General features: G+C 35.4%; 1 protein-coding gene and 1 long non-coding RNA gene across 7 annotated transcripts in view; one reads left to right on the plus strand and one right to left on the minus strand.

Annotated features, from left to right (window-relative positions):
- The window catches only part of LOC132306280 (pentatricopeptide repeat-containing protein At4g04790, mitochondrial-like), a 34,973-nt gene extending 25,657 nt beyond the window's left edge, over positions 1 to 9,316 (plus strand). For all 6 annotated transcript variants that reach the window (XM_059803616.1, XM_059803619.1, XM_059803620.1 and 3 more), the window contains 6 exons: positions 5,841 to 5,945; positions 7,466 to 7,630; positions 7,706 to 7,833; positions 7,925 to 8,003; positions 8,150 to 8,367; positions 8,923 to 9,316. In XM_059803616.1, the coding sequence (XP_059659599.1) occupies positions 5,841 to 5,945; positions 7,466 to 7,630; positions 7,706 to 7,833; positions 7,925 to 8,003; positions 8,150 to 8,367; positions 8,923 to 9,085 (858 nt within the window). In that variant the 3' untranslated portion in view covers positions 9,086 to 9,316. The remainder of the gene's footprint in view (positions 1 to 5,840; positions 5,946 to 7,465; positions 7,631 to 7,705; positions 7,834 to 7,924; positions 8,004 to 8,149; positions 8,368 to 8,922) is intronic.
- On the minus strand, positions 9,175 to 11,499 carry LOC132306281 (uncharacterized). Its single transcript, XR_009481892.1, has 4 exons — positions 11,117 to 11,499; positions 10,883 to 10,923; positions 10,482 to 10,522; positions 9,175 to 9,457 (listed from the first exon to the last, which is right to left on the minus strand). It is a non-coding gene; the product is annotated as an uncharacterized LOC132306281 (long non-coding RNA).
- Positions 11,500 to 11,734: the final 235 nt, after the last annotated feature.

Here is an 11,734-nt window from a genome sequence, read left to right on the forward strand (position 1 = left end):
GTAACATCGTTTTATATATTTATATATATACACACGCATTGTTTTATATACTTGTATATATATTACTTTGGTATCATCAAAAATTTTTTTGAAATAGAAATGAGCAAAGGATTAATTACACTCACAACCCCTAAGGTGTACTCTATTGACAGCCAGATGAAACTTAGCCCCTTTTTGAACAATCACACCCCTCACATTTGATGAAGTTAACAAAGACACCCCTAGCACATCTGACATATGATGAATCGACTTTATTGCTCTTTAACTTATTAATTGACCTATTTAAATAATGAAATTACTGTTCTAACCTTCCCACCCACCACCATCACTTCACCCATGTACATAAATCATTAAATTTAGGGCGTGTCTTTTTGTATATATGTATATTGATTGTATATATGATTAGTGAAGAATATATGTATATTGATTGTATATATGATTACTGAAGAATATATGTATATTGATTCAATCGGGGTTGCTGAATGATTTATTTAAAAAAGGAAAGTTGAAGAATTGGGTGTGTTTGTGATCACATATACATATATATACACAAAAACATACCAAATTCTAACTTTCCTTTTATAAATCAAACCCCTTTTTCTTTCTCTACAAACACCCGATTGCAATCACACATATAGAGAATTAATAATCAAATATACATACACAAAGAAGGGTTTCCTTTTCTAAATCAAAACCCATTTTTCTCTTTACAAAAACATGATTGAAATATCACACACATAGAATTAAAATACATAAATATACCTACATAATGAAGGGTTACCGATCATCAATTCGTAATCTTGAATGCCGGGAAAGCTCCGGCCCAAATTCAAAGAAACAAAGGAACAAGACGATGAGCAACCCCCTCGACGCCACCTCTGCCGTGATCCACAAGCCACAAATCAATTCGGATTCCTTCAAAAAATTCCATAAACCCTGATCCATTTCAACTTTTACCGCTGCGATCCACTTCCTTATCGTACTGCCTATTTGCAACTAACCTCCTCACTCTCACAGTGGCTTATTGGGCCACCACAGGCATAGATCAACCATGGTGGTGGTGATAAGGGAGATGATGATATTGTGCAATCACAGGTGGGTGGAGAGAGATGGTGACAGTGGTTGTGGCAGTGGGTGCAGAGAGATGGTGGCGGCGATCATGGTTGAAGGGAGATGGTAGCGGTGGGTGGAGATAAATGGTGGCGGTGGGCCGTTGTTGAGGAGAGACGGTGGCAGCGGGTGGAGAGAGAGGGGAAGAGGTGGTGTTGGGTTAGACATGGACGTAAGACTTTAATAGGTGTGGACAAATTTGTCATTTTACAAGTTGAGATAAATTTTTTATTTTTATTAATAAATTGAATTAAATATTCAAGGGTAATTTCGTTTTTTTTCTATCTTTAAGGGCTTGTTTGGCTGGCAGGGGATGTGAGTGTTCAAAAAGGACTAAGTTTCATTTGGCTGTTAATAGGGCAGACCTTAGGGTGTGTGAGTGTAATTAACCCAAAAAAAAAAATCAATAATAAAATCCAAATGAGCACCACATCTAGGTAAAAGAGGTATTTTGCAATGAGAGAAGGGGAAGGGGTATATCCGTCAATGAGACTTGGGTATGAATGTAGTTGTGTGAACTTCTGAAGGCTTTATACGTCTTTTGAGACATGAGAAGGCAAATCCATCATTGTAATAAAAATTTCTGAGAGTTAATGGCAGGAGGTCATTGTAACGATGCTTAGAACATCGGGGGATGGCGGTGTAATAAAGTCCAATCTTAACCACTGAGGAATAAACCCAAACCTCAGGTTCTTAGTGTAATCTATTTTTTTTTTTCTTTTTCTTTTTCTTAGAGCACGTGTATTGGCCCCACAACACATGCACCATTCAAGTCAGGAGTGCGGTCCGAAAGTGAAACCTCAAGGATTTACCTCCCGGATCCTTGCCAACGCCGCTGTGCCCCTGAGGGCGGGTTCTTAGTGTAATCTACCCAATGGATTAAGGTAATGGTAAATATTATAGAATGTCATTGGCTAACCTATGATATTCTCCAACAGTAAATATAATTTAAAAGAAAAGTTGTAACTTAAGAAGCATGGACATGGTCACGACACGACATGGATATGCTGGCACATCAAATCCTAAAAAGTAGGACATGGAAATGGCGTGGACACAACTATTATAAATATAAATTTTTATTTATATATCTCTATTAAGTATCAAGTATGACAATTATAGAACTTTAGTTAATTTATAATTTATATACTAAAGTTGCATAAGTTAAAGTCAAAGTGAATTTAAAGTTGAAACTATTCGAATATCAATAAGAATATATTATATTAAATAGGGTAAAGTGCAATAAACCCCCCTCAACTATACCCCAATAGGCAGAAAACCCCCCTGAATTTCTAAAGTAGCAGAAAACCCCCTTACACTTACTTGTTTGGTTGCAACTTACCCATTCCAGTGCCTTTACCCTACGAATTGTTGGTTTGACACACATTTTGAATGTATATGACCATAGTGCCCTTATGAATATGAAAGGACAACAATACCCATTTTGTTACCATCAATCCAAACATTTATAACTTATCCACACAGCCAAACACCACTGCTCTTTTCACTGTCTATATATATATATATATATATATATATATATATATATCGTCTCTGCTCATTGAACCTCTCTCCCACCCACTGCACCGTCCATGTATATGTATATATACACAAATATATCGTTTCTCAACACTGAACCTCTCTTTCACTATCTATATATATATATATATAGAACTTATTCAACAAAAAATAAATAAAAGAAAATCTCTACAATTTAGCTTAACCCAATCTCCATCACATGGGCAGAGCAGAAAAAAAAAATTCTCCATCACTCTATCTCATTCACACATACTTCATGCCAACATAGTTCAAATCAAGCATCTAAGAGTAAAACATAGTTCAATGCTAAAATTAATTTTTTTTGTGATTAAATTTATCTTCTGGTTACAACATTCACAAAGCACAGATTTTTTTTTTTCCCCTTTTCTGAGTGGTAATGGAATGTGAAATTAGAAGGAATCAAAAAATGGGTTTCAGATAATTTGCTTCTCCCCCCTCACACACATAAAATGATTTTGTTATAAGAAAATAGAACAAAAATGTTAGGCTCGGGTGAATATAGGAACCGATTTGTCAATTTCAGAGTTGGGTTTTGAGAGGATTGTGGTGGGAATGATGGGCACAAGCGGAAGACCCACTTCGTTAGGTCTCATTAGGAGAATGAGTTGTGGTGAGATTGGGCACCCAGTAAGAGATGAATGAACCGCCATACCCAACCGAACAAGACCGATGCCTCTCCTCCTTTGGTGCTGCCGTCGGTGTACCTTTTCTTGCTCAATACGATCATGAGGACGAATTGCTCCGGCGTATTTTCAAAAGCCCTTTTTAATTGATGGTTAGGGTTTCTGATTTGGGACTATGGACTGAGAATTGTTCTTCGAAATGAAGGATTGCAGAGTAGTAGAGAGAGAAGTTTAATTCTCTGCATCAGTGAGAGGCCCTGAGAATTAACCTCCGGCAGAACAGAGGCGTAAAACGCCGGCAACCCAGAAGAAGAAGATGATGTGATTGTAGAGGCTGATTCGTACCAAGGGAGTATGGATTTGAGGAGGTTCTATAGAAGATGATGATGGTTTCTCATAGATGTTACCTCTTTGTGGTTCTTTTTCTTCCGCCATAGACATCGTTTCTTGAGTTCTCTCTTTGGTCCCTTCTTTCTCTCTCTATACATTTCTCTCTATCTCTATTTTATTAGCTGCATTTGCGGGTAAAATGGACTTTTCTAATTTCCGGTGAAAAGAGATGACCGGAATAACCTTCTCTGTCCTAAGACTACACCAAGACCATAGTTGAGGGGGGTTATATGTAGTTAAAGGGGGTTAGTTGCACTTAAGGTATAGTTGGAGGGGGTTTATTGCACTTTACCCTATTAAATATGATATTGCTATCGTTTTTTTTTTTTTTTTTTTTTGATAAGTAAAAATTTCACAGAAAGGCGCTCAAGAGGGGAGTACTCTCAAAGGAATACACAAAAAGGCCAAAGGCGACAACTAACGCTTTAAACTATCCACAAAATCCAAAAGATCCCCCAAAGATTTAGAATTCCACCCATTAACCCAAAAGAATAAAGTATGCAATATAGTGTATTTGAGAGACCAAATAGGAGTCTCCTTGCCCTCAAAATGTCTCCTATTTCTCTCATGCCATAAACCCCACCAAAGACAAAGGGGAGTGGCTCTCCAAACAACCTTGGCTCGGCTTTCCAGTAGACACCCTTTCCAAGCCTCAATCAAATCCACCGTGGTTCTAGGAAACACCCAAACCATGCCAAAAGCAACCAAAAACATAGACCAAACATCCCTTGCCACCGGGCAGTGAATAAGGAGATGATTCACTGATTCCTCCGTCTTCTTGCGCATACAACACCAAATAACCACGATCTGTCGTATTTTGATGACAATCTCATTCCGTATGTAGGAAACTTGCTGGTCAAATTAGGAAGTCCACATTGTTGTAAAAACTACTGTACACATGGTTTTCTAAAATACGGTCAAACTTAGAGTTCACAAAGACATCAAACGAACTCTTGAGTGTGCCAAAAAGCTAAAGATGGAATCAATGGCTTTCTTAACTAGAAGTGTCATATTCTTTTTTTTTTTGAAAGGAATATTGCTAAAAGTAGGCCAACAAATTAAGAAAAAAAAAAAGAAAGAAAAAAAAGAAAAAAGAAAAGAAAAGAAAAGAAAAGATTTTTGAAATATACAAAAATGTCAACAAGGAAATTAAAGGCAAAAAAGGTAAGAAAAGCTAGTGTAGGGCATCCTCCAATTATCTTTATTCTCAAATAAATACAAAGGATGGGATAACAACGTATACAAACTTGCTAAGATAATATTGAGGAAAACTAGTAATCTAATGTATTGAGTGCATAAGAGCAGAGGATTTTCTGGTCTTGGTGAAAGATGACAAGATTAAAGAAAAATAAAAATAAAAAAAGTTACTTTGAGAAATTGTTGAAAGAAAATCATATCGGTAGCTTAGGTTTAGTGGACTATCATTGCTTGAAGAATTTTAAGAAGGAAAAATAAATAAATTAGAATTCAACTGGGATCAGGATTTTCCAGGTAAAATGTCACTAAAAAGTGTCTTACCGTGCCTTTCTTTCTTTTGGTATGTGATTTCTCTTTGTCTAAATTGTGTAAGATAATAATCTAATGTATTGAGTGCATAAGAGCTGAGGATTTTCTGGTCTTGGTGAAAGATGTCAAAATTAAAGAAAAAAAAAAAAAAAGTTACTTTGAGAAATTGTTGAAAGAAAATCATATCGGTAGCTTAGGTTTAGTGGAATACGGTTGCTTGAAGAATTTTAAGAGGAAGGAAAAAAAAAAAAAAAAAAAAATTAGAATTCAACTGGGATCAGGATTTTCCAGGTAAAATGTCACTAAAAAATGTCTTACTGTGCCTTTCTTTCTTTTGGTCTGTGATTTCTCTTTGTCTAAATTGTGTAAGATGTTAACATTTTTTTCAAAATCTGAATAGAATAGGATACGAATCTTGATATTCATTTATTTAATCCAATTTTTTGTTTTTATCCCAGTGGGAGAAGGGGATTGGGAACTCATTTATAGTTTTTTTTTTTTATTGAAAACTTGTTATACTGAGATTATGTTATTGCTTAATGTTTTCTTTGGAGGTCAATGATGATTCTGACATTGCTAACTTTCTGTTATCTCCAATCTGTAAATGTTGTACAATTTTGTCATAAGAGATGGTTCTTTGGTGATATGTTGTAGCATTTTGAAGAATTAAAGGATGCCGGAGTTCAAGTTACAAAGCATATTTTTATGGCACTTATACATGCATATGCAGCTTGTGGACAGCATGAGAAGGCAAAACAGGTACTTTTGCATGTTAATGTAGCTCCTGTTGTCATTGAACCTGTTTGAACTGAAGGTTTTCTGCTTCTACTTGTACCATAACTGCTCTGCTAAGATCTCTGTTGAAGGTCCCCATATTGATGTTTTGATGGATATTTCTCTTTCATTTTATTCTAGGAGAAGTCTATATTTTTCTCAATCTTAGTACAAAGTGCTGAAGCAAAAATTTTGAAGTCTGTTGATATACAATTGTTTTTGAGCCCTTAGTATCACATCAATAATTCCATTTACTTCTCTATTTTACATATTACTTCTTTTTTTCTATAATTTTATTTTGAGACCTCTACCATTGATCCCATGTGCAGATGTTTCTAGCTTCCTTTCCGTGAGGAAATTTAAGGGATGCTGCATTAAGGAGTATATCTAGCTAGGTATCTGAATATGGCAGACCATGCAACCTTGCTCATTGGCTTGGCCAGGGGTTAAGATTAAATCCCCTTCCATTTTCAAAACAACAAAGAGAAATGGGAAAGGGAAAAATAAATTACCAACATTTAATATTTAAGCTTTTTAGTTTTCCCAATTGTCAAAATTTTCTCAATAAACATGTTGATAGTGGTGTTGGTTTGTTAATCATCCTAAATCTTAGATGATAGGTTTCTGGTCATACTATGAAATATGTCCTTCAGTTTTACAATTACTTGTTCTGTCTTGCTACAGATTTTGACGTTGCCACAAAGTTTAGTTTTAATTCTATACTTGACACACACATCCATGCATGCCTTGGTTAAAAGTGCAGTTCGATGTTTTGTCTTGTTTAGATGTTCTTGAATAAAAACCTTGCATAGAATCTTTCTTTCTCATAATTTCTACTTGCTTCACATCAATAAACCTTCTAGACATCTTTCGTCCTCTTTAATTTTATCCACCAACACAAGTTCGTCAAGAAACTTTGCATGCAACAGATTCCCCCCTCCCTCCTCCTTCCCTTCCCTCCGTCTCTGTCTTTTTTGTCTGGTAAGTGCAATGCATCTTCTCATTTGTATGCAAATCAATTAATTATTTAAATAAAACTGCCAAAGAAATGAATATAGAAAATGAACAACTTTCCATCTTTAATACACATATCTAATTTAAAGCTATAAATAATTAATCATTCCTAATGAACAGCTTTAACTTAAAGTTGTATTTAGATTTTCATTCCTGTTTGTCCCATATATCTCTACTCATGTCTCATTTATTTCCAATTTGTTTCTCCTTTGCAAATCACCATGACTTATCTGTTATACAGCCTTACTCAATTTCTAGTCTATTCATGCCCTCTTGACTTATTGTCTGTTTTTTGGAGTTCCAAGATCTTCCAAATGTATCAAAATAAGTTACTATATCTTTTCTCTTTCTTTATTTTGGGATAAGTAGAATTTTTCGTATATTTCTCTTAGGTGATCATCTGTTGATATATGAAAACTTGGCATATTATTGCTTAATATTTGAAATAAAAAATTTTGTGTGCTCATCTTACTGCACTAATTTATGGGCAGGTAGTCTTGGACAAAGGGATACCTGTCAAGAACTTAAATGAAATTAAAAGCGTGCTTCTCATTGCTCTTGCATCACATGGTCAAATGTCTGATGCACTTAACATTTACAAAGAAATCAAAGAAGCAAAATGCAAGCTTGAGCCCAAAGCCATTAAATCTCTTATTGTAAGTTTCTTTAATGAATCTTTCTCTAGTAATTTTTTACCTTCTGAAAAGTAACACTTCTAACCCATATCTCAGGATCATCTTCAATCTGAAGGAGAGTTAAGTAGATTGCTTCAGCTACTTGAGGAGTTAGATGATTCAGATTATTGGCATGATGGATGCTTTAGAATTATCTTATATTGTGTTCAACACAAGCATTTAAGGTCTACTGAAAATAAATATTTACTTTCTTTGTAAAAACTTTTGCATTGTGTAGCTTGTTTATGTTCATGCTTTGTTTTTTTTTTGGCTTAGTTCTGCCATTGATTTGCTCAAACAACTCAAGGACAAGTTCTGTAATGATGAAGTGGCTACTGAAGTTTTCTTAGATGAGGTTATGGTTGTCCCCTCGTTGAATTAAGTTGAAATTGTTAAGCTTCATTTATATCTTCTTTTGAGATTTTACAGCATGTTTTGTGAATTCACAAAGGCAATTATCTAATTTGTTTGTTTGATTTCATTATGATAATCATGGATTAGGTATTTTGCCAAATAGCAGAGACAGAACCTCCAGATTTGCAGATTGGCCTGGATTTGCTTCAAGCTATCAAGGAAGAGCTTGACCTTCGCCCTTCACGAAAATGTCTTGATTTTCTCCTCAGTGCTTGTGTTAATGCCAAAGATGTACATGGCTCTCTCTTGATCTGGAAAGAGTATCAGACTGCTGGCCTTCCTTATAATACCTTAAGTTTCTTAAGGCAAGTGATACTTCATTTTCTTGTATTTATCTTTTAATATTATTTAGTACTTTCTCTATTAAATATATCTTCCCCTCCTGCATTAGAACCTTGATTCTGTGAGAAAATTATACCCCCACACCCCCAAACACCACCACCACCACACACGCATGCGGCATGCGTGCACACAGACACAAAATAAAAAATAAAAAGGAAAAAAATTCCACTCATTTGTCTGTCGGGTCATGTCTAGTAGGGACTTCTTCGTGTTTTTATGGATTTAATGATTTTATTTTTTTATTTTTTTGCTTCTTACTTTTTAACGTTTTGAGCTGAGAATCAGAACAGAAGTGTCATTTAAATGTCTGATTATCTGCTCGATTGGTTAACAAGTATCGAAGTGAAATTATGCCAGAAGGAAAGGGGTACTCGTACAGGAAGATTTCACATTCCAAAAAACTTGTTTACACTTATATTATGATGTCATGGAATTTCGCATTATACTTGTGAGATAGTAGATAATTTTATTGATTCTCATTGTTTTGGTCAATTTTCATCCTTGTCATGCTTATGCAGGATGTATCAGGCCCTTTTGGCTTCAGGAAACCATAAATCTGCGACGAATATGCTAAAACATATACCAAGAGATGATCCCCATGTTCGCAGTGTCATTAAAGCATGTCAAGCAACTTACAGCAAGTTCACTTCCGAGAAAGGGAATAAGAAGAATATAAGATGAACAGTGAAGAAATGAGTCTGTGAATGCAAATGAAGAAAAAAGAGATAGAGAGAGATTAATGTCCAATCCAACTTATAGCATATCCAAAGCCTTTTATTCGGAAAACGTTATTCATATATTATTGAATCATACCATGAGGTAGTTGGAACCCCCATTTTACCATTTTTGCTGCTTTTTTATCCATATATATTTTTTATTTAAAAGGGGAAAAAAAAAAAAAAAAATACAGAAGATAGTTCTCCCATATTCGGTGAAACATATTCCTTGCATATTCTTCGATCAGGATATGGAAGCTAGTAATTGTGGTCCTCGGCATTGTCTGGGCAACTGCAGCTAACTTGAACACGGTGGTAGCATTGATCTTTTGCATTTCTGGAAATAAGTAGAGAAGCTGTAAATTTCATACAGATTAAGCACCAAAGCTGGCTAACACAGTGTGTAAATTATAGACGAGCCTTGTTCGGATAACTAAAAACAGTCCAATATGTTTATTTTTTTTGGCTACTTGCATTGTTTTCTTTTACGTTCAAAGGATGCATGGATTATGTGGGTTTCTGTCTCTACATCTGTGTTGTTAAGAGTTGCATTCCAATTTAGAGTGCCTGAAAAATGTCTAAAAATTATCTAGTGGCTGATTGCCTTTACAAACCCTATTGCTGCCTCTCTCCGACTCTCCGTTCTTTTCCCTTTTTTATTTTTTTGGTCTTCTTACTGTGAATTTTCTCTCTAATGGGTGGTCTCTACAAATCTCCACCACTACGACGGTCGTGAATCCTCCAACGTGATCAATTTGCCTTGTTTTTGGTCAGTGATTATAGAACATATCTTTCTAATTTATAAAAATACTCCAAAAATTTCATATTGACCACTAATAAAATCCTAAACTCTGTCAACTATAAGAATTTTACCTACAAAATAACCCTGATCAATATTCCCTTCACCCGCCGCCACACCCATAGCCGCAACCCACGCACGCTACAATTGCAGCACGCCGTCGCAACCCACGCACACTACAACCGTCGCAACCCACGCACACTATAACCGCAGCACACAGCCACATCAAACACAACACACCCACCACCGCGCACATACCTCATTTGGGTCAAACCCTGTGTCAAAATCCGTGAGTCATTGTTTTTATAACCGAAAGAAGATGATGGAGATGAAGAGAGAAGAACACGCAAAAAAATAATACGGAGTATACGTAAGTTAAAGGTAAATGAGACATTAGAAATATTTTTTACTTGGATTCAATATTTAAGACGGCCAAAAATGTTGTTTTGAAGGGTCCTTAGGGTCGCATGTGGCTTTTGTTTAGCTCTCGGGCCTATTTTCGTCTTGAACACTTCCGAATTTACTTTTACATATCAATATAGAGAGAGAGAGAATTGCTCACTTGTGAATCAGGTGAACTAACCAAATCGGAATCTGTACCACCTGCAAATGAGAATAACCTTAAGAGAACAAGATTTCAAAGGAAAAAAATAAAAGAAAAAGAAAATGTAAGTGAGACCCCTATAGGACAAGACTGATGACCTGGTGGAAATTGTAGGCCTTTCTATTCTTAGTATTCAAACTAATTACAACTTGACCATAACAGCAATCGACTAACTTTCTACACTCTAACCATTCCTCCGAAATAATAACAGCGAAGAAAAGAAAACAATTACAAATTTTTTTTCCCCAATTATTAACAAAGAAGCAACGAAAAAGGAGAAGCCTGTGGTCGAAATACTTCGTTTAAGATTTAAATTTTTTTTTCTGTTTTTTTTTTTTTTTTTTTAAACACGCACATACCGCATAATAAGGCAGATATCTCCCTTGATAGTAATGCTCTGCTGTTGTGACAATGAAGTGATGTAAGATAAAGAAGATGAAATTAATCAAACATTTCTGGTTTAGGCATAAATCATTATAAAAATAAAAAATAAAAAGTTTCTTATTTAGAAATTTGAATTCTTTTCCCTCAATTTTTTTCGAGAAAGCATTGAGAGAAGGAGAAGGAGAAGAAGAAGATGAAGAAATACGTACCAAGAGGATGTGACGGTGCTGCATCGAAGTTGTTGGATTGGGATGGAGATGGAGATGGTGGCTTATTATGCGGTTACCTAATCTTAATGGAACGTTGAGCGACAGGAGATGAACTATTATCTATGGATGAGACGAACTTTTTTAGGGTTTCATCGTCGACTTTGGAGGTGGTTTTAATGGCGGAACGGAACAGCGAACTTAGCTTTTTAGCTTTGTAGGAGGGCCTGCCATGAGTGTGAAGTTTCCCATTTTTCTATTTTCCATTTTCGTGCATTTTTTTCAAATTTTCTGAATTTATTTAATTTTATTACCTCGTTTGGCGTGTCACACTGGTGCCGAAGGGCGTTTTAGTCATTTTCTCTAGCCAAGGGTTCTAGAGATGTATTTTAATCATTTTAAGTCATTTAGAGGTGGTGGTGTCATTTTTAAAAAATTTCGAGGTCGGGATGATTTTCGGGTTCGAGGACTTCTCCCGATTTTCTCATTTTAAGTAAGGGGCAATATGGAAATTTCACTCATATATTCATATTCATATATCTACATAATTGGGAAGATATTTTGGAGGATAGAGGAGGCATTACATTGAATAAGTAAGGGCAAGATTGAAACTTCACCAAA

The sequence above is a fragment of the Cornus florida genome, unplaced genomic scaffold (genome assembly GCF_030987335.1).
Source record: "Cornus florida cultivar Cherokee Brave unplaced genomic scaffold, ASM3098733v1 CherokeeBrave_3.0.0_Hap2_Chr05, whole genome shotgun sequence".
Taxonomy (NCBI): Eukaryota; Viridiplantae; Streptophyta; class Magnoliopsida; order Cornales; family Cornaceae; genus Cornus; species Cornus florida.